Source organism: Phoca vitulina, unplaced genomic scaffold (assembly GCF_004348235.1).
Source record: "Phoca vitulina isolate PV1807 unplaced genomic scaffold, GSC_HSeal_1.0 scaffold71, whole genome shotgun sequence".
In the NCBI taxonomy this organism is placed as follows: Eukaryota; Metazoa; Chordata; class Mammalia; order Carnivora; family Phocidae; genus Phoca; species Phoca vitulina.
The window spans coordinates 10,066,940-10,090,087 of NW_022589774.1; the positions used below are offsets into that span (position 1 = coordinate 10,066,940).

Consider the following 23,148-nt stretch of genomic DNA (forward strand, 5'->3'; position numbering starts at 1 on the left):
ATGAATGAATTAATGAAAGAGCAAGAATGAATGTATAGACCAAGAGTGAGTAACTTATGAATGAGCTGGTTTAAGACATCACCATCAGATCTGGCAACAAAAGATGTCCATTGAGCTTCTAAGTGGTATAAGTTTAACTTCCTGTTTCCCTCTATCCCCAGTCAATTGCTAGAAGGATTCTACTGACCTTTTGCCATGAATGCCTCCCCTCCTGACCCCTTTTTTCTTGTTGAGGGAATTCTAGGGTGGTATTTACCACCTCTTCAAAAGGAATCAAAGGAAAACAAAACACACATAATCTCAAAAGGGCCAAGGCTTTTTTTAAAATCCCCCCTCCCCCACCTCCTGCCTCTGCCACACACATACACTCCGGGTACTACTTGGAGAAGGTATTGGAGAAGGTATTCTATGACTCCGATTGTTTTCCCCAGGGGCTTTACAGGAGCAAGCCCGAGTAGGAGTGAGTGTAAAAATGCAGTCAGAGCTAAAGCTTGGGATAGGTGAGAATTTTCTTCCATAGTGACGAGAATGGATTGTCCTCCTGGAAGCTCACAGGAGATGAGACCCTCGGGTTGGGGAGGGAGGCAGTGGGGGGAGGGAAGAGCAGAGGCCGAAACCAGGCATCCCCTCCCCATCCTCCCCATGGCAGCTGTGCGTGGTGCTGTAGGGCCCTTGCTACTCACATCCGCCTCATTCCAGAGCCCGGGGATGCAGAAGGATTCCAGCAGGTCACTGCCACACAGCAGCAAGATCCGCAGCTCTGGGGAGAGGGAACAAAGTTGGCACAGGGATGAGTGGAGACCTGGAAAATATGCAACTCTCAGCCTCGCCGCTGATAAATACAGAAGTCTCCGATTCCTGGGGCTCCAACACCCATGTCCTCCAGGCTCCCCTGCACCATGGTGTGTGCGGTGTAGACACCTTTGCCTGCCTGGCTCATTTACAGACCACTCTTGTCCCCTGTGTGAGGAATTACTCATTCAGGGAGGGTCTTGGTTTGCCTGGTACCGAGGGGTTTCTGGGGACATGGGTCCTTCCATGCTAAACCAGGATGGCTGGGCTTCCTCCGAGAGACAGAGCCGGCTATGTGACTTGTCTCAAGTCTGAGGGGCTCTCTCTTCTGCTCCGTATCAAACTCAAGTGCCAACAGAGTTTGGCCCCCCTGCTGCTGTCCATTATCCAGGCTTCGTCTTTCATCACAAATGCGGAATGCTGGGGGGTCTGGGGGGACACCGAGTGTCCCCATGCAGTAGCTGAGTTAATCGGATGTCCTCTCTTTCCGGGGCCACTGTCCTCAGCAAAGAGCTTGAGAGCAAGGCCGAGCCCCCCCCCCCCCCCATCCCAGGTGCACTTCCTGCTAGTCCGTTGTTTTCCTTCCCTTCCAGCCCACTCTGCATCATCCCAGCGAGGCCCCTCCAGACAGGCAGCGAAGTGACTGACTTACTAAAACAGAGCAATGGGGGAAAAAAGGATTCTGGGATTCTCAGGACCACATGGGGAGAGACCCCTGCCGGGGTGTGACTCAGTGTGGAGTGTTTGGTTCCCAGGCATCCTGGGCCCTCCGGCGAGAGGCTGTGGGCATCTTGTCCGAAACGGTGAGAGAGACAGCCCAGCTCCGAGCCTTCCAGAGACTACCGCCACCCTGCACCGAGGCTGAGAGATGGCGGTTAGGTCTGCCTGCCTGAGACGTGACAGCTCGCTCAGGGACCTGACAAGGACTTACAGATGGTGACCTTGTCCCTGCTGTGGGAATCTCCAGATGGTACGGAAAAGGAAGGCCACTGGGCTGACAACAGTGTCAGTATCTCATTCCACCTCCCACCCCTCCAACCCCGCATCCCGTCTTCAGGGAGCCCCGTGGAGCGCTGTGGTCTTTGTTCCTAAATACTCCTGCAGCCTCCTCTCTCCTCCATGCCATCCTGTAGCCCAAAGATCTGCTTAGGGGCAGGGACCTTAATTTATCTTTCTATCCCCCGGGCCTGGCAGAATGACCTGCACATGGTAGGCGCTCAGGATGTAATGAATAAGTGAACCACAGACAAGCTGCCCACAGAGGCCGTGCAGGCAAGTGGTCTAAGAGCCTTCTGGGCAGTCTGGGATGGCTCTGCTGGCCCTTATGGCCTTTGCTTTTGCAGCCCAGGGTCCTGGGGGAGCGGTGTCTCCCTCCTTCCATGTTATGCCGTGGGATTTCTGGCCCAACTCCCCATCTGTGGAGATGAACCAGTCTTCGTATGGCTGAGAGGAGCCACACTGGGCTCATTGCTGGGATCCTACTGTCCCCCACCCCACTTGGAACCACCCAGGGCTCCAGAGTTCTCTTTCTGTGGAAAGAGATTGCCTGTCATTCTGTATGGTAACTCTGATCGCCTAAAATTTCGTCAGGTGGCATTGTCCAGAGGATGTGCCGGCCCCTGGCCTTCTCTGTGTCAGTGGCTCTCAGTGGGGGGCCGTTTTGCCTCCTGAATTTGACAATGCCTGGAGACATTTCTGGTTGTCAAGACCAGGGAGAGGGGCGTGGAGGGCAGGAATGCTGGCGAACATCCTGCAAGGCACATACATGGCAGCCCCCACCACACAGAATTGCTTATTTCCAAACGTCGATGGTCCACAGTTGAGAAAGCCTGCTCTACAGCCATGAAAATAAATCTCTTTTCTATTCCCAAGCCAGGAACTCCCTTTCCCACTCGAGTACAATGTTGTTTTTTTTTTTTTTTTTTAAAGCCAAAGCACAGAAAGTTAAAAAGTGAGGTCTCCACCCTTTCTTGCGGGACCAGAACAGATGCATTTGTCACGGACCAGAGGCCCTAGCGGAGCTTGGGATCCCACGCATGGCCGCTGGAGGGCAGCAGCGATCTCTCGTGGTTTGTTGCCGGAGACTAGAGCTAGCATTTCCCGCCCGGAAAGCCTTCGGTCTGGGGCACCCCCCAGGAGCAGACAGTGGCTTAAGAACATGGAAACGGAGCCATAGGTGCTAGCTGAGCTAGGAGAACATGGCTTTTTCCTTCTCGCGAGGTGCAAGGGGATTTCAAGAAGGGGACTCGTGAGCCAGAGGGCCTCCCGGCACACAGTCTGGAAGCAAGGCAGCTTCCTTCCACCTGCTCTGCGCTCCACCTCCTTCCCAGGTTCACCCCCATCCAGGGATCCAGAGCCAGGAGGCAGAACTAGCGCTGTCCCACCACACTCCCCTCTCAGGAATCCTGGCTCTGTGAAGCTCCGGCCCCGGGGCCCTTTCCAGCTCCCACTGCCCCCCTGAGGCCACGGCCAGCTGGACCACACCCGGCCACGAATCGATCCTGACAGCTGTGGCCGCCCAGCTTTCCTTTCTTGGAAAGAAGAGTAAGAATGGATCAGGCTAGCCCTGCCCCTCACCAGGCAGCGGAGAGATGAGGAACTTGAGGGTGCAGGCCTGGCAGCAAACTGCGCAAACCCTCATCAGCCCGCCCTTCTGCGGGCGGGGGCGCTCCCGGCAGGTGGCCTCACACACTGGCCCTGCCAGCCGGGAACGTAAACAAGGTCATGGCTAAAGCTTGCCACAATAAATGCTTTCTGGAACAAGGAACGCAAGAAATGGAGAAATCGACATTGAATACAGTTGCAAGTCTAAAGACTGCTCTGAGCTGGGCTGCTCAAGAAGACCTCCCAGGGAGCGCAGTTCCCGGCCAGGTGCGGAACTGCAGGACCTGGGAGTTCAGGGCTTGCTCTTCCTCGCTTTTGGGGTGTTTGGGAGCTGGGGAACCTGGTGCCGAATGCTTCTGCCTTGTTTTGGGGGAGCAACCAGGAACCCACGTTGCTGCTTTTTGTGGCCTTAAGATGGTGAAGGGCGGGTAAATAAAGGACATTAAAATACAGGAACAGGGCGCCTGGGTGGCTCAGTTGGTTAAGCGACTGCCTTCCGCTCAGGTCCTGATCCTGGAGTTCCAGGATAGAGTCCCGCATCGGGCTCCCTGCTCTGCGGGGAGTCTGCTTCTCCCTCTGACCCTACCCCCTCTTGTGCTCTCTCTCTTACTCTCTCTCTCTCAAATAAATAAAATAAAATCTCTAAATAAAATAAAATAAAATAAAATAAAATACAGGAACATAATTCAGAAGTGAGGAGTTTGGAGGACTTAGGATCTTTGTTAATACAGTGTACTGTTGTTAATACAATGTACTTAACTGTTGTTTCGTATTGGCTGCATTTGACAACCAGTTTGCATACTTCCTGAGAGTCGTAGAAAGGGTTCTAACAAAACAGTAGGCGCCAACTCAGGTACACCATGGCTCCTCAGATCACAGGACAGGACCCAGAGACACTCCTTGAAGTGATGTCACCTCTGTCGGGCCTCCTGGGAGAGAGCATGAGGCTCCGGGTACAGTCCTCCGCTCCCAGGATCCCAGCACGCACACCTGCCCGCCAGCCCACAGCAGGAAACGGATGGCCTGGAGTATTTCTGCAGCTGGGATTGCGGATTGGGCGTGTCTGCTGGACACCAGGCTGCCCCTCATGCTAGAGCTCCAAGCATTCCAGTTGTCACTGACCCTCCTTGTCACCTGGTACGGGGTCAACTCCAGCTCCATTCTGACAGCTGTCTGTTCTTTCCCCAGCTTCACACACTTGTATCTCTCACCCGCTCTGGAACCTCGGGAAGAACTCAGTGTTCTGGTTTGCTCCCCAGGGTTCCGCGGAACTCCGCTCATTTCCACGGGTGGGTCAGCTCCTTCCCATCGGGCACCGTCCACCTGCTCTGGCCCTGGGCCTGCGCACGCTCACACGGACGGTGGGTGCCTTAGCCCCGCCCACGGCTGCCGGGAGGCTGCGCAGGTGGCTCTCAGCCCCTCTCTCCTCCTCGCCCTCCGAGCCCGGAAATAAGGAAGAAGATAAGGAAGACAGGGGAGGGGGCCCGGGGGGCTCAGTCGTTAAGCATCTGCCTTCAGCTCAGGTCGTGATCCCAGGGTCCTGGGATCGAGTCCCACATCGGGCTCCCTGCTCCTCGGGAAGCCTGCTTCTCCCTCTCCCACTCCCCCTGCTTGTGTTCCCTCTCTCGTTGTGTCTCTCTCTGTCAAATAAATAAATAAAATCTTAAAAAAAAAAAAAAGGAAGACAGGGGAGCTCCTCCGCCTCACTCAGTGTCATGGGCCAAAGACAGGTCTCTCTGGCTGCCGCGGAAGCTTAACTTCCACGTGTTTTGGATGAGAGAGGGGAGGCTCCAAAGGGAACGTTGCCAAGCCAGCCAGTCCTACTTCCTGGGAACTGGCCAGGTGGGAGATAACTGAGAATCTGCTCTAGTTTGGAAGCCATCGTTCTGAGAGTAGACCCTGTTGCAAACACAACCCAGGGGCTCCAAGCCTCTCCCCTGCCCCCCTCTGCCCCCCAGGAAGCCCCAAGTGTCCCCGCTTTTCCGGCCACTTACCGATCTCCTCGTACCTCATCACCGTGCCCAGATTGGCGTTCTCATCTAGGGAGGAAAGAGGGAGCGGAGAAGCATGAGGGGCCTGACTGACTGCTACCCAACACGCGGTGGGCCCAGGGGCCTCCTCCGGAGTGAGTGGGATGGGGTGCAGCGCATGGGGGTAGGGGGTCATTCCCTCCCTGCACAGAGAGCATCTGCGTACAGTGAATGGAGAGCAGTCCAGCCTAAAATGGAGAGGGAGCGTCTCCTCATGCTCCACGGCAGGAATTCACATTTCTGGGCCTTTAAGAATTATACAGCTTCGCTGGGAAGCCGATGACGAACACACACACACTCATGCTGAGCACCTTCTGTTTCTTTCTGTATTTTAGGGAGGTAGTCCACAAAAGCAATGTCCTCTAAACTTAGGGAAACAGCTCTTAGGGGCGCCTGGGTGGTTCAGTTGTTAAGCGTCTGCCTTCGGCTCAGGTCATGATCCCAGGGTCCTGGGATCGAGCCCCGCGTCGGGCTCCCTGCTCGGTGGGAAGCCCGCTTCTCCCTCTCCCACTCCCCCTGCTTGTGTTCCCTCTCTCGCTCTCTCTCTCTGTCAAATAAATAAATAAAATCTTTAAAAAAAAAAAAAAAGAAAAACAGCTCTTAGAGTCACAAGGAGGTGGCCCTGTCTCCTTAGGGGTCGCCTGGTTCAAAGAACAAGCTGAGCGTGTTGAGATGGCAGATACAGCAGGAGGCTGTGAAAGAGGAGGAGACAGAGGCTTTGACCTGTGCTCTGAAGTGTGCAATGCCGGCACGGGGGTTCACGGTGTGCACAAAAACCACAGAGCCACCATCTTGGTCCCCCATCTCCTCTCCTCCTCTGCTACCCCTCTTAGTGCCTTTTGGAAAACTGGCGGAATTTTCAGAAATCTCAGAAATGGCAGAAGTCAGCCTCAAAGCGTCAAAGGAATGAGGTCTAGACCTTCAGCTCTTCTGCAGAGTTGAATTGGGGGATCCTGAAAGAGCCCCAGTGACTTGGATATTCTCATCCATGCAGAGTCCTTGAGGGAAGAGCCAGAAACAGGGAATTAAGGAAAGAGCATGGGTGTTGGTAGCCTATCAGCAGGGAGGCAGACGCTGCCAGAGCTGGGAGGACCAGAGGGAGGATTCTGGGCTCCTGAAAACTCTTAGGCATGTGGCCTCATTCTGTGTGTGAGGGTGGGGCGGTGGGGGTGGGGGTGGGGAATGAGCACATCACCACACGGAGGTCTCAGCAGCCCCAGGCCAGGCGGGTCACACCGCTGGGCCCTGCGAGCCTGGGGACATTCCTGCTTGCTTCTGTTTTCTCTCCATCATTGCTCTATCAACAGTCATCCCACAGCAGATGCTGGGAGGTGTTTGCTGAATGAATGAATGCTCCCTTACCCACAAAGGTGAAGCGCTCCACTGGTGGGCGGACACAGCAGATCCGGCTTAGGCTTTCTCCCACCTTCCCCAAGATCTTGGCTAGGGGAGAGAGCAAGACAGACAGGGACAGAGGGAGAGAACCACTCACAACTTACAGCCCAGCATTTGGGCCACTTAAACAATAGGGTTGCCCTGGAGGGGGCAGGGGGGGGTAGTGGGAGGCAGGAGGGTGGAGAGAAAGAACAGAAATATGACAGCAAACATTCCTTCCCGTTCACAGTCCAAGGCACAAGCACTGTGAGCCACAGACCGGACTATATGCTCTGCTCGTGTTTATTATACTGTCAAAGAATGGAAAATGTAGAAGAGGAAAATATATAAAGAGGAAAATAAAAAGCACCCATAATCCCATCCTGGGAGACAACCACCACTAACACATTGGCATATTATTTATTCTCCTCCACTTAAAAAAATATGCATTATGCAGGTATGTTTGTACACCATAAGTTGGCTCATATTCTGCATTTAAAAGACATATTTACTTTTTTCATTTTTTAATATGAGCCTTAGCCTTCATTCCTTCCCATGAAGATGGACTTTATAATAATCAGACATCCTGCTTTGGCTGAGAGGGATCTGGTTTTTGATGACCTCTCTGGGCTCTAATCCAGAAAATTTTTCTGAGCCCCCACTTGTAGCTATATGAGACTTTGTGACTTACCCTGTTTAGAACATACTAATAACCTTATAGCTTATGGCCTCTAGGCTTGAAAAGTAATACCAGGATCTGTCTCTTGAAATGGGTTGGTAAAAAAAAAATGTTGGAAAAAACATGGACCTTGGATTCAAACAGTCCTGAACATGATTTCTGACTCTTCTACTTTTGAGCTGTGTGACCTTAGGCAAATCACTTACCCTCTCTGAATTTCAGTTTTCTCCTTGTAAATGGGAACATAATATCTTTATCACAGAATTACTGCATAAAATACGAAATCACGTAAAACACTGGGCATTGTATGGGCACACAGGACTCGGTGTTGGGTAAATGTTGGAGCCCTTGCTCTCTGCCACTGAAGAGGTGGTTGAACGTGTGGGATTCTGAATGCAGATGCCTGGGTTTGACTCCGAGTCCTGACACCTCCTCAATGTGTGACCTTGGACAAGATCCTCAACTCCCTTGGAAGAGGCAGAGAAAAATGCTGCCTTTCGTGTCTTTAATTCCCAGGAAGGCAATTATAAATATAATTTATAAATATAATTCAGAATTATAAACTTATAAGTATATGAAAAAATGCACACCATCAACCCTGTCTCTCTCTCATTGTGACTGCTTCTCTCTGATGCTCTATTTTAAGGACCAGAGCATCGGTGTCACCTTGTTAAAAATGCAAATTTTCCTTCCTTCTCCCAGACCTACTAAATCACATTCTGGGGAAGGGCCTAGCAATCTGGATTTTAACAAGCCCTCCAGTTGATTCTGAGGTTTGAGAACCACGGCTCCACACCGGTGTCCCCCTACCTGCAGTGGGCTTGCTGGACACATTGCTGTTCTGGTAAATGGGCTGGGGGGTCTCATTGTGGGGCTGTCCGACCACAGGCGTCATGGAGGGCGTGTTGACATTGGAGAGGATGCAGCCAGTCACCCGCTGGGGAAAGGGAGAGGTGCAAGGTCAGTGTCATTAGCCAAGCGACTTATGAAAAGCATTCCTAGTGATCTTCAAATGCTCATCTGTTCGTCTATCACGGGGAAGCCATTTGCAGCTGAGGTGGTGGCAGGGGCGGGTTCTAGACTCAGCTGTACCACGTGGCTGCACGTGGCCGGCAGGAGGCAAGACCGCTAGCTCAGGGCTGGAAAAGCATGGGACGCAGTGTCGCACAGACCCTGGCTCGAGTTTGAGCTCTGCTCCCCTCTGGCTGCATGACCTTGGAGAGTTACCTTCTCTCGGACCTCAGCTCAGGAGTGTAGCACGGACAGGTCACATAGCTGCCTATCTGCGTTGTGGTCGGATTACACATGCGAGTGTTTGCAAAGCATGTGCCTACAGAGTATGTGGCCCCTGGCCGCCGATGTTGTAACCTTCTGTGTAACGTGCACACCTGCCCTCCCTGCCTGCTTCCCGGGGCTCACAGGAGGTCATGTCCACAGAAGGGCTGTGTATGCTTGGCGCAGGTCATACGAACACCAGGCACTGTCACCACCTGCCGCCTCCCCAGGCCAGAGATGCCAACGACAGGATGTGTTGGTGTGGCAGGAAGCGGGGGTGGGGTGCTGGGCACTCTCGCGCCTGCTGGCCGGTGTGGATACGCATTCCAGAGCCAAGCGGAAATTCTATGTGTATGACCCATTGTGCTGCGTTATCTGGCCTGCAGTTTTCCTCTGGGGCCGCAGAAAGCACTGAGCTGATAAGGCCACGTTCTTCCCAGCTGACCCAGAAGCCACCCCCCCTCCCTGCTGTGGGTGGGAGAGCCCACTCCGGGGCAACAGAGAAACAAAGGATGGATTTTTCAATCCGTTCAGTTTTCCAAGGGCCGTTGCTTCTGCAAGGTCCCTTCCCTGAAAGCCAGTGTCCCACCCCCGTGCTCCACTCTTTCTGGATTCCGGAGTCCGGCTGCCAGAGAACCCCAAGCCGCAGGGCTGCCACGACCCTCGTGACCAGCCGTGGCTGGTGGAGTGGAAGGGGCAGCCCACCTCCTTTCTTATTATTATTTCACCTCCAGAAAAGAAAACACCACATTCTTATTAAGTAACTGGTCCTGTAGCTGAGGAATTGCTTCCTCCCTCTGTGCACGTCATGGGCCCCATGGGACTTGTTCTAGGTAGAGAACATTCTCTATTGGCCTGTGCCCGTCACTGCAACGCCTGGGGCTCCTGGCTGAGCTGCTCTGGCCCAGACTCCTGCCTCTGGGCATGAGTAACAGAGGGAGGGTTCGGGAAGCCCAGGCATTTAGAAGCAAAACAGCGGCTAGGCCACATGGCTGGTAGAGGCAGGGTTCTGGCATGTGTGCGGGGCCCCTGATTCCTCCTTTCCGTCATGGAGCCTGAGGCTGCTGTGTGATCAGAAGGCGCACAGGCCCCCGGCTGACCCCTAGCTGACATGTAGCGTGAGAAATAAACTGACATGAAGTCACCAAGATTGTAAGGATGCTTGTTACCACAGCGTACCTTAGCCTATCCTGACTGATACAGTAAGACGGGATGGGATGCCTTTTATTACTGCTGTCGTTGAGACCAGCACAGGGAGCAAGTGAGTGCCATCCTGTGGCAGAGTCCTTTCAAGGGGACCAGGAAAGACTCAGGATGTGTGTGAAGGATTCTGAAAATGGAAGGAAGGGAGGTGCACCGTCTTCAGTTCCGAGGGGGACAAACCTAGCAGATGAAGCAACAGCCAGCTAGAGCCCTCCCTCTTCCTCTTCCTCTTCCTCTTGACTCCCTGGCTGGGCGGGAGCCCGAAACCCCTACTCTATTCAAATCAAGCACAGCTGCCCAGTTGGTGAGCGTGATGCTGACAGGTCCCCCAAGGAGCAGATTCTGACACCCACTGACAGAAAACACGGATGCACAGAGGCCCTGCGTGTGTCAGAACAATGCCGTCCCGACTGCCGATGGCGGCTGACGAGGGCACCGGGACAGGGTCAGTGGGGCTGGGCAGGACCCACTGCCTCTTGTCTTGGGCGGTCAGGCTTCTTGCTCCGGATGGCACTGCCCTTCATGCCGTCACTGTGGAGATCCGTGCGTTGGTGTTGATCTGGGAAGCGCGCTTTCCGCACACTCTGGCCAGTGCTGCTGGCTGGTGTGGCAACCTGCTCTTCGGTCGCGACAACCTGGGCACAGGCCACGTGCTCCCATCTGTGTTCACTAAGCAATGGCTGTGTGTCCTCAGATAGATGGGCTCACCTCTCTGGGCTTCTTTTTATCCACTCATATAACAAGGACCAGAACACTGTCTGCCTTGGAACTCACATGAGGAGGAATGAGAGTGAGCAAAGGGACAGTGACTGGCAGGGGTGAGGTGCCTCGGCCCCAAAACAGATGGGGCAGGAGCACCCGGCTGATGGCACTTCCTCCCAGCGCCCCTCTGTGCTCCTGCCTTCCTTGGCCAGGTCTCCTTCCCTCCTCACTTTCTGAAGTCTCTCCTTAATCCCACCCTGGATTTGCTGCCAGAATATGAAAACCACCCGAGTCATACTGAGCAGGCGGAGCAAGGCCGGGGGGCAGCCTCCGGTACAACTCGGGTTCCTAATCGGCTGCCCTCCTTCCTGCTGTTTGGGGCCTGGTCTCCCACACAGCTGGCTGAGAAGCAGGAAACTGAACCAGGTCAGTAGGCCAGCAGCACCCTTACCGGGCCTGCCTGGCTTTCGGGGGCCACCCACCCCTCTGTCGTGGCCCAGCTCACCTTCATGAGGTCCCGATGGTGCTCCAGCACGCTGCACGTGGTCTGCCAGGTGTCCTGATAGCACTCCCATGGGTCCACCCTAACATAACCAGAAAGAGGCTTCCCTTGGTTTCCATTCTCATACTCTTTCCTTAGTGGCTCCTTCCAGAGACCAGAGCTCAGGGAGCTTAGCACACCGGCTCACGCCGTGTCCTTAGATCCCAAATCAGATCAAACATGGGCTTGAAACACGTTGCTACACCTCAGTTTCCCCCCTGTAAAAATGAGAGGAGTATGGGACTTTGGGAAAGTGATGTTGTCTTTTGGTGCTCACTTTTCCCACCTGTAAAATGACTCCGTAACTCTCTTGTGGGGTTATTAGAAGGGCTCGATGAGTTTTATAAACAAAGTGCTTAGTACAGAGTCTCACTCTTGTGCTTCCCCACAAGATGGAAATTCTCCTCTGGGCCCTCTAGGATTGGGATAAGGATTAAAAGCCAGGCCCTCATTGAGTGGTGGCTGCAGATATCTGAATATCTGTGCAGTGGGGGGCCTTGTGGCATGGGGGGGGCGTGCCAGTCAGACTAAAGGGCACAGCCCTGCACCCTGGTCAGCCCCTCCTGTACACGAGGATGTGAAATGAGCAGGGAGCTAGCCCAGACCGATGCAGTGCTCGGGCTTAATTGCCATCTTAATGAGCTGCTAAATTGGGAGATTTCTCAAACATTTTCTTAGCCGTTGAGCATTCCCTGCCCACTTCCCACCATGAGCACACACCTAAGCTTCCCAGAGGTAAGATCTCACTGACTGAAAACCCTTGAGAGTCAGCTTGTACGTCAGGCTCCCAGTATCTCTGACCACCACCCACCTGCCTAAAACAGATAGACTGGGCTAGGCAGCCTCCCCCGGGGCCAGGGGCTAATTCTAGAGCTACCTGGGCCTCCCTAGTGACCTCAATTCCTGGAATTCTGACCTTGCCCAAGTGCCTGGAGCAGTGCAGAGCAGCAGGGGGCGCTGGGTAAATATTCATTGAATGAATGAAGCAATTCTTTCAGAATCTTCCAGTCACATCCAAGCAGGAACAACCTCCTGCCCCATGTTTTCCCCCAGTGGACCCCATTTTCCCCAGGAGATCCTGAGCCCCAATGTTACAAGGCCTTGTTTCTATCCCTAAAGTGACCATGGATGTGCTGTTCACGCTCAAACCCCTTGACTTCTCTGGGCCTGTTTCTCACCAGAGAAAAGGCAGCTGTGTCTACCTGTATCTTAGGGGAATGAGAAAGTCAATAAAGGGCAAGTGTTTCTCACACAAATCACTACTCACGACTGGCTGGGATCACTATTTAATTATCATTGTCGCCTCCCTTCACTGCTCTCCTTCCTGCCCACCCCATCTCTTCTCCCTCATTGTGAGGTCAGCTTCCCTTCACTTCCCTGCTTTCATGGAAACCTCTAGGTGCTGCTTATTTTTCCGTGGGGGGAAATTACAGTACAAATGGTGTGCCATTATTTTTTTTAAAACGCCATTTTCTCATGCAAATTATAACTGTAGGAACTTGGGGGAGCATAATTAGCATAATTAGTGGAAGATGCTTTAATTACACTGCGAGCTCTGTGCATAAGGGTGGCTGCCATCTTAGTGAGGACGGTGCCCAGAGTCTGAGGGAAAGGCAGTGAGCGCTCCACGGGGAGCCCCAGGGAGCCTGAGTTCAGGAATGGGAAATAAGGAAGGCCAGGGAACATTCCCTAAAAGGAAGTGCGAGTTCACAGGAAGTAACTGGGGAGGAAAGTGGAGAGGCATTTCGGATTTCCTGGCCAGGCCTCACTCCAAATCCAATGATGCTCCAGGAAAATCCTGGATCCAAAAGTTCCAGAGCAGAAGAAACACTGACGCTTCCCTCATCAGTCTGCTGGGCCCTATGGCCTGGTTATAAACTAAAGCTATCAGTTGGGTCACCTCCCAAGGTTTGCATAATTATTGCCTGCAAGGGACTAACATCTGTGCCGGCCTCCCCACCCCTGTGGGATCCAGATGGCTGAGGGCATTCCTCCTCTTCCTCCACTCACCCCCAGTGAGTCGCAGGCCACCCACCTGTGGCAATGGCCTGGCCAGCCCTACCTGATCCAGTCGGAGTTCTGGACGGCCAGCTGACACATGATGAGGCGGTGCCGGCTCGACACAAGGCCCTGGGGAGCAACAGAGCATCAGTGGGAGGCTCGCTGCGCTCCCCACAGCCTCCTGGAGACCCCACCCCAAGCCGGCTCCTATTCAAGGGCGCCGGGAATGAGGGTGTGGCCCCCCTGCCTGTGCACCTGCCACGCAGACACGCATGGAGCGGCGGAGGGGAAAGAAAGGGACGGAGGGCGGGGATGTGCCACTCGCGACAGGGTCCGGAGGTGGGCCTCTCGGAGGAAGCAGCCAACGCGTGCCCAGCGCAGAGACGAGACTTTTAACCCTGCAAACGGTGCTTTGTCTCGAGGCTCGAGCTGCTGGGTCGGCAACTTCCCCAGCGCCCAACCACGGGTAGCTGGGGAAGGAGGGGGGATGGACACGCGGGGAAGGCTCCTAGACTTTCCCTTTCGTGTGGCAGGCAGGGAGCGGCAAGGACAGGAATTTTAAATCAGGTCGTAAGAGGCATGGGCCTTTTCCTCCTAAAATCCGGGAAAGATCCGTAACCGGCCGCCAGTGTGGCATCCGCGCCAAGTCCCGCTCGGCCCTCAGCGGGTGTGCGTGCTCCGCTGCTGATGAGCCCCGACCGCCTGGCGCTGCGAGCGGTCCGGCCCCGGGCACGGGCTCCTCCCGGCTGCTGCCCAGCACCCACCCGCTCACGTCGGCCTGAGCTCCAGAGCCGGGGGCAGGACGCCCGCTATCGGGCGTTTGTGTTTGCAGGGAGTGTAGTGGATGGCTGTGGGGCAGCTGTGCCCGAGGAGGAGCCATGGGGTCAGAAAGGGAGGGTACAGGAGCAGAGAGGCAAAGGACCAACCCACCTGTTTTCCGTAGGAGTCGTGGACGGGAGAGACAATCCCACCAATCACAATAAACCTTCCGGTTTTGTGCAGATAATCCCTGGCTCTTTCTAATTAAGAGAAGAAAACCACACATTATAAAGGGGAAAGGTGTGGATTAAAGGTGATCGTTGAAATCAATACGTTCCGCGCTGCAAGGCTTATTGCCTTACAGCTTTCTCGCCATTTACATGCAAAGTGCCAACTTTCAAAGTTATGTTGGCCATTCAGAAGGTTATGGGATGAGATTCTGGCCCCAAAGCAAAAGGATTTAGAACTCAAGGGGATTAATACAGTTTAAAAGGTCCTCTGCTGGACAAGTCGGTAGCTTAGAGGGATTTAGAACAAGCATCTCACTGAAAGCCATTTGAGGGACAGATTGGAATTTACGTCTATGATCACTTGCAGAAACTCCAAAATGGAGGAGTGACTTAAAAGGAAGAAGAACCAGAGGAAGAAGAAGAAGCAGCTGCCACCTTCTTATAATATGAAAGTTGGGCTGATTGCCTCATCTCAGAAGAGAAGAACCACCGAAACAAATTTAAAAGGCCTTCTACATAATTAGGGAGAATTAACAGTAAAGCCATCATTATCATTGATTGAGAAAAGTTCAGTCACAGAAAAGCCTTTTTTCCTTCGGAAGGAATTCGTGAGGCTGCTTTTTCAAATTTACCAGACAAGCCCAATGTCACTTCCATGAGAAAATTCAGAAAACTAGGAAGGGGATGAAAATTTTGGTTCTCCCTTCCAAGGGGGTTCAGTGTGCAAACCCAACAGAGCCTGAGCTTGTACCACTGAGATGTGGTGTGGATTTCTGTCATAGGTGAGGGATTCTGTTCGTGAAGAGGGTCTTGGGTAGCAAGGCTGGCTCTGTAGTTTGCAAGCAAGTTCCCAGGACTTCCTTGCTGGCTCTCTTAACATTTAAAAATAATTCTCATCGCATTTGCCTTTTTTTTTTCAATGTGAAATCTCTTCGTTTCTTAAAAAAAATAATTAATAGACTTTATTTTTGAGCACAGTTTTGGATTTAAAGAACAATGGAGCAGATAGTAGAGTTCTATATACTCAGCCCCCACCTTCCTATCTCCCCTGGACACCGTTTTCCCCATGATTAATATCATGCATTAGTGTGGTTCATTTGTTACACTCGATGAGTCCATACTGACACATTATTATTGATTAACTATAGGCCATAGTTCCCGTGAAGAGACACTGTGTTGTACAATCTATGGGTTTTGATGAATGACAAATGTATGTATGATATGTATGCACCATGGCAGTTGTGTTGAGAATAGTTTCCCTACACTCAAAATCCACTGTGCTCCCCCTATTCATCCCTCTCCCTGGCCACAGACGTTGGTAACCACAGATCTTTCTACAATTTCTCTAGTTTTGCCTTTTCCAAAACACCAAGTAAGCTGGGATCATGCGCTACGTAGCCTCTTCAGACTGGCTTCTTTCACTTAACAGTATGCATTTAAGGTTCCTCCATGTAGTTTTGTGGCTTGATAACTCATTTTTTAAAATTGCTGAATAACATTCTGTTGTCTGGACGTATCACCATTTCTTTATCCATTTGTACCATTTGTTTATCCATTCACCAATTGAATGACATCTTGGTTGCTTCCAGTTTTCACTGATTATGAATCAAATTGATAAAACATTCCTGTGGAGGTTTTTGCGTGGACATAGTTTGCAACTTGGTTGTGTAAACATCTAGGAGTGTAATGGCTGGATCAGATGCTGACAGTACATTCGATTTTGGAAGAAACTGCCAAATTGGCTTCCAACATGATCGTTCCATTTTGCAGTCCCACAAGCAACAGATGAGTGTTCTTGTGTCTCCACATCCTCGCCAGCATGGGGTATTGTCAGGTTTTTTGAATTTTAGCCATTCTAATAAGGGGTGTCACCTCTGCTTTTTAAGAGTGATATTACTTTACTTGTTTTCAAGAAGTCTTATTTTGAGGCCAAGGACAAACTGAAAACCTTGTAAAAAAAAAAAAAACCTTTTGATATTTGGATAAACTCCATACCTCCTCTCTCTTCTCTTAGCCCTTCATACCCCAGTCTTCATTGAGATCATTTACATCTGGCCCTTAGCTGTCACCAAGTCTCTGCTGCAATAAGTCAGAGCTTCCTTCCTCCCCCATCCTCTAAAAAGTAGCCTCTCCTTACTCTCTGCATACCCAAGCTTTTCTTTGGAAACTCCGCTCTACTTCCCCTCTACCTCAGTCCAGCATGCCTGCTCTGTCCGACATCCCCCTTGGCTGGACTTACTGCTCTGCTAGCCCCCTGTGCATCCAGTTCAAGGGGCCTGGCTGGGAAATTGTTTCTGAAAACTTATACCTTCACTACTCTTCTGCATTGAGTTCTTCAAAGCCAGATATTTTGCCGTAGGTAGGAGGTCCCCAACTCACAGCTAAAGGAGACATGCAGTTAACATACATGTGAGAAGCAAGCTCTTGTTGTAAAATGATTTGCATTCAAACAACCTTGACCGGACACATTGCCATTTGAAACACTGCTGCCCTAAGAAAACGAAGCTGTGATCCAAATGTGGTTCAGTCTGTCACGCATGCTGAACACTTCTTGGGTTCTTAAGCACCTTCATAGTGACTCGTTTATTGACCAATGGATGTTTAACACATGCTCACCTAGAAGGCTCATGTAGCTACCTTTCCTACTCTTGCCCTTCTAGAGTGTCCTTTCACTGGTCTATCTCAGGCTAGAGACCCACCCACTCCATTCCTCAGACCATACTCCAGAATTTCCAGAGGAAATACGTTGTCCCAAAGAAACTCATCACCTTAGAAAATGTTACCCTTTGCTTCTGGCCAAGGTGAGGAGCCACTTCTCCTGGCAATTCTCCAAGGCTCACTCTCTCACAAAGAGGCAATTTCTTTTTCTTTTTTAAGATTTTATTTATTTATGGGGCGGCTGGGTGGCTCAGTCGTTAAGCGTCTGCCTTCGGCTCAGGTCATGATCCCAGGGTCCTGGGATCGAACCCCGCATCGGGCTCCCTGCTCAGCGGGAAGTCTGCTTCTCCCTCTCCCACTCCCTCTGCTTGTGTTCCCTCTCTCACTGTATCTCTCTCTGTCAAAATAAATAAATAAATAAAATCTTTAAAAAAATATTTTATTTATTTGAGAGAGAGAGAGCATGAGCGGGGGTGAGGCGAGGGGCAGAGGAAGAGGGAGAAGCAGACTCCCCACTGAGCAGGGATCCCAACACAGGGCTCCATCCCAGGACCCCAAGATCATGAACCGAGTCGAAGGCAGATGCTTAACTGACAAGCCACCCAGGCGCCCTACAAGAGGCAATTTCTGAAAGGAATAACCCCAAACCTAAAAGAGGATACTTGATCTGAAGTAGTTAAACCCAGCAGAGGTATGATTGTGATGATGTAATCAAATCAATTCAGTTGTTGAGCACAAAACACCATGATGCATCCTAGAGGAATAAGAGGATAAAGATGGCTTTATTTATTATTCTCCAAAGGTTCACAATAATGGAGACACAGAAAGCTATACTGATGGATCTAATGAGAGGTGAGTTCTATAGCTATTGCTTTCAGTTTTGTTGGAGTACAACCCACAGTAAGAAATGCATTTTATATCCTGACACAATACATACCTACATATAGGTATAATTAACTGAAACAAATGTTTTACAATACCCTTAACCCAATGCACACTGATATTTTCCATGTATTCTATTCTGGGAATCATAAATTTAAATAAAAAGTTGGTCAAAACCTATTACTGTGTGGCAACCTATAGTTTGAACAACTCTGTGCTAACGTTGAAATGCTAGGGGCGGGGGAAAAGGGACAGGAGAGATTAATTTTGCCTTTCCAAAGAGCACTCGCCAACTGGTTTAGTCTTTTTTTTTTTTTAAAGACTTTATTTATTTATTTGACAGAGAGAGACACAGCGAGAGAGGGAACACAAGCAGGGGGAGTGGGAGAGGGAGAAGCAGACTCCCCGCGGAGCAGGGAGCCGGATGCAGGCCTCGATCCCAGGACCTCTGGGATCATGACCTGAGCTGAAGGCAGACACTTAACGACTGAGCCACCCAGGCGCCCCTCAACTGGTTTAGTCTTACCCACTATGTTGGTCTGTAGGTATGGAGGCCTGGTAGGGGTGAGGGTGAGGAAGGGGTACTGTTGACTAAGCAAGTTGGAATCGAACCTCATAGTCCTCAGAGGACTATGACCAGAATGCCTGAGATCGCTGTTTGGTCAACATGGATTCTGTGGACCACTTGCACTGGAATGACCAGCAGGAGGTTATTAAAATGCAGATTCCTAGGTCTCAGTCCAGAGTTACTGAGTCAAAATCTCTGGGGCTGGAACTTAAGGTCTACATTTTCAATTAGTGTCCCCAGGTGATTCTTCTCTTCTCTGAAGTTTGAGAACCCTACACATACATAGACAATGACCATAAAGTTAAGAAGTATAGACAACAGAGAATCACTGAAGGCTGTTAAACAGGGAAGTGACTTGCTCTGAGCTGGGGTGAAAAAAACTCACAGAAGGGATAGTTCCTATCCCGATGTGGGGCTCCATCCCAGGACCCCAAGATTATGACCTGAGCTGACACATAAGGCAGACACTTAACTGACTGAGCCACCCAGGTGCCCCAAATCAATTGTATTTTTATGTGCTAGCAACAAACACGTGGAAACTGAAATTAAAAATACAAGACCACTTATAACAACTCAGAAAAAAATGAAATACTTAGGTATAAATATAATAAAACATACACAGAATTTGTAAGCTAAAAACTACAACATGCTGATAAAAAGAAATCAAGGAAGATGTAAATAAATGTAGAAACACACCATGTTTATGAATTAGAAGATATAACATAGTAAGATATTAATGATCTCCAAACCAATATATAAATTTAATGCACTTCCTATCAAAATTCCAGCAAGATTTTTTTTGGTGTAAACACAGACAAAATAATTCTAAAATTTATATAGAAGGAACCAGAATAGTTAAAACTTTTTTTAAAAAATAAGAAAGTGGGAAAAAAGAAAGTGGGGAAATCAATCTATCCAAATTTTATATAGATACAGTAGTCAAGACTGTGAGGTATTGGCAGAGAGGCAGACACATAAATCAATGAAACAGAATAGAGCCTAGAAATAGCCCCACATATGAATGGCCAACTGCATTTTGACAAAGGTGCAAAAATAATTCAATAAAGGAAGGATAGTCTTTTCAATAAATGGAGTTGGAGCAACTGGACAGCCATAGACAAAAATAAACAACAACAACAAAAAAAACCTAAGTCAACTTAAATCTCTTACCCTATAGAAAATTAATCCAAAATGGATCATAGATTTAACTTGTGTAAAATATGAATTTTAGATGAAACTATGGCAGAAAATCTTTGGGCGCAGGGCTTGGCGAAGACTCTGATATGACACTAAAAACACAATGCCCAAAAGAAAAAACCCAATAAACTGGACTTTCACAGAATTTAAAACTTTTGCTCTTTGAAAGACCCTGTTAAGCATATGAAAAAACGAGTTACGGACGGGTTGCAAATATCTGTGATCCACATATCTGAGGCCTCATATCTAGAATATAAAAAGGACCCTCAGAGCTCAACAGTAAAAAAAAAAACAAAAAAAACCCCTAAGGATCCAATTAGAAAATGGGCAAAAGACAGAAAGAGGACAAATAAGGATGGCAAATAAGCTTAGGAAATGATGTTCAGTAGCACTCAGCATCAGGGGAATGTAAATTAAGACCGCGAAGAGCTATCACTAATTCACCAATCAGAATGGCTAAAAGAAAAAATAATGATGATACCCATAGCTGACAAGGGTGTGGAGAAACTGGATTTCTCCTACACTGCTGGTGGAAATGTCAAACGGCAAGCTCTTCTGAAAAATAGTTTGGCAGTTTCTTAAAAAACTAAACATACGCTTTATCATATAACCCAGAATGGTACTCCTGGGTGTTTTTTCCCAAGAGAAATAAAAACATGTCTACATAAAAACTTGTACATGATTATTCATATCGGCTTTATTTGTAGTATCCAACTTCAGGAAATAAATGAAATGTCCTGCAGTAGGTAAATTGTTAGACAAGCAGTGGTACATCCATACCCTGGAATACTTCTCCTTACCAATAAAAAGGAACAAACTAACAGTTCATGCAAACAATTTGGATGGATCTCCAGATCATCATGCTGTGTGAAAACCAATCTCAAAAGGTTGAATACTATATGATCCCGTTCACATAACCTTCTCAGCAATGATACAGATTAGTGATGGTCAAGTGTTAGGGATAGGGCTGGGGGCAGGGCAGGGAGGTGGTGTGACTATAAAGGTATAGCTCCAGGGAGATCCTTGAGGTGACAGACTAGTTCTGTAGCCTAATTGTGTTGGTTACATGAAGCTACACATGTGATACAATGGCATATAACTATACATCCACTTTATACCAATGTCAATATCCTCACTTCCATATTGTACTGTAGATACATAAAATGTAACCAACAGGGTAAACTGGGTTAAGTTAGGCACATGGGAACTCTCTGTACTATCTTTGCAACTTCCTATGAATATATCATTATTTCAAAATAAAACATTTTTTAAAAGTTTACAGCAAACTACAGAACGCTGTACAATTGTAAGGTGGAAGTGTGCGTATCCAAGTAAATAACAAGCAAATTCGTGGCGCTGGATGCTTCTGGAACTTCTGGAATCTCTGCTCATCCTTTTCCATTTTTGTTGCTGTCTGGATTCCAAGATTTGGGGTTGTTATGGCTTGGGAGGTCTTGTCCGAAGCAATGTTTCTCAAACTTTGATGTGCATGTGAATCCTCTGAGGATCTTGTTAGAATGCAGATGGTCTCCCCCAGTGGTCTGGGTGGGGCCTGAGATCAGGACCAAGATTAGGGTGAGGTGAGAGGGGTAGGATCGTTCAAGTGCAGGGTCAGATCCTGTCTTCATTTAAAATTATTTTATTTTGCTCATCACAGTTTTTTTGCATTAATTTTGCCTTTTTAAAAAATGTTATTTACCTCCATTACCGAGTTTAGGGGTGCTCCCTTAAATTTTGCACCAGAGGGAGTTACCCCTTGGGCCTCACACTACCCCTAGCCCCTCCTGAGAGTCAACATTTCTTAACCAGCTCCCAAATGAGACCAGTGCTGCTGGTCTATAGACTATATTTTGAACAGCAAGGGACTAAAGATGGGGGGGCAGCCCCTGCAACATTAGTGTACCCACAAAAGAAGCTCTCCTCCCTCCCCAACTCCACCACCACCTCCACTTCGCATGATGAGGGCGTTTCTGGACATTGGCAGGTAGTCCACTGGCAGAGCAATAGCTAGGGCCCTGGAATTTAATTTCATGCCAGGCTTCCCAAGATGTAGTCTATTTTTGTCCCTCAGCTCTGCCCCAGGAACAAGCCAAATTCCTCTAACATTTTACACTCAGGTCCAACCTGTCCTCCATCTGGTCTACCCTCCCTGCTCCTGTAGTCACAGAGGAGGAGCCCAAGGCCACTGGTGGCATTGCCGTGTCCTTGCCCTCCTCAACACCCTGATGATCCACGTGTCTCACAACTCATTCCAGGCCACTTTGAGCCAGGTAAATCTCCACTCCTGACAGCCTGTGTTAGACGCCCCCCAGCCACGGACGGACACAACACAGATGATTTGTCCATTAATAGTAATTCATGAGACAGACATGTCTCACCTGCCTCCTGGCTACTCAGTGAAACCAACTGATGTGTGTAATCTACTCTCCTCTTCCAGAGAGTTAATGGAGGAAACAGTGTGGTCAGGGCATCGATACTAACACAATTTTTCCCTTTCAGCTGCAATGAGAAATGACCCTTTCGGAGTTGTATTCACAGCTGGAGCTGCCTGAATTTTCCTTGTTTGTGAGTTTCACAATGATCTGGATTTGTAAACATTCTACATTTTAGAATGTTTAGGGGCGCCTGGGTGGCTCAGCCGGTTAAGCGGCTGCCTTCGGCTCAGGTCCTGATCCCAGGGTCCTGGGATCGAGCCCCGCATCCGGCTCCCTGCTCAGCGGGGAGCCTGCTTCTCCCTCTCCCTCTGCCTGCCTATCTGCCTACTTGTTCTCTCTCTCTCTGTCAAATAAATAAATAAAAAATCTAAAAAAATAAAAAAATAAAAAAAATAAATTTTAGAATGTTTATTGGATGATAAAGGAAGGAACCAAGCAGGGTTATTCCTGCCCAGGGGTTGAAAATGGTTTTTCTTTTAAAGGAACCACCCCTGTGGCCTACCACACTGAACCTTGGGCATTCCTTAACAAAAATTTAGTGAGTATTTATTACGTTCAAGGCTCTGTGCCAGGTGCTGTGGGGGACACAGAGAAGTAAAAGACACAGTCCCCACTTCCAAGGATCGTGGATTTTGATAGAGGGACACAGCACTCTCTGCTTAGATAATGGACACAAAGCTGAAGAGCAGCACCACTCCGTGCCATAGGACTTCAGGGGGAGGGAGTGATCCCAATGGGACAGAGTAGCCTGGGAAGCTCTCCTAGAACAGATGAGACTTGAGCTGGGTCCTGAGAGCAGAGAAGAGGAAGGTGTATTAACTGTGTCTTTTTATTTTTCTGTTTTCTGAGGCTGACATCTGGGGCCTTGCTGACCCTGGAGGGGCCAGCCCTCCCAGGGATAGCCAGTTCCTAGAGATAGTAAACAACTCACCCTAGAGCAGGCCTTTCAAATGCAAACTAACCAATCCAGAGCCCATACCCCCAACTACCCCCTCGGTGTGGCGCTCATGCTCAGCGCCACTATCCACCTGCCCTAATCACCCCAGGGCCAGGTACCAGACACCTAGGGACAGCTTCTATGTCACAGAGCCACAGAAATTAATCAGACTAGCCAGTCATAAGCCTGATTACCCTTCCTCCCGGCTTCCTCCCTGCAGTAACCACAAAAAAGTCTCTGGCCCCTGTTTCCCCAACTCTCTCAGCCTCCTGACTGGTGCT

General features: G+C 49.8%; 1 protein-coding gene across 2 annotated transcripts in view; it reads right to left on the bottom strand.

The window, feature by feature from the left end:
* NMNAT2 (nicotinamide nucleotide adenylyltransferase 2) overlaps window positions 1-23,148 on the bottom strand; it is a 142,064-nt gene that overhangs the window by 16,789 nt on the left and 102,127 nt on the right. For both annotated transcript variants that reach the window (XM_032393183.1, XM_032393184.1), the window contains exons 2-8: window positions 14,132-14,220; window positions 13,263-13,330; window positions 11,165-11,243; window positions 8,290-8,416; window positions 6,789-6,869; window positions 5,391-5,435; window positions 684-760 (exon numbers count right to left, since the gene is read on the bottom strand). In XM_032393183.1, coding sequence (XP_032249074.1) covers window positions 684-760; window positions 5,391-5,435; window positions 6,789-6,869; window positions 8,290-8,416; window positions 11,165-11,243; window positions 13,263-13,330; window positions 14,132-14,220 — 566 coding nt within the window. The remainder of the gene's footprint in view (window positions 1-683; window positions 761-5,390; window positions 5,436-6,788; window positions 6,870-8,289; window positions 8,417-11,164; window positions 11,244-13,262; window positions 13,331-14,131; window positions 14,221-23,148) is intronic.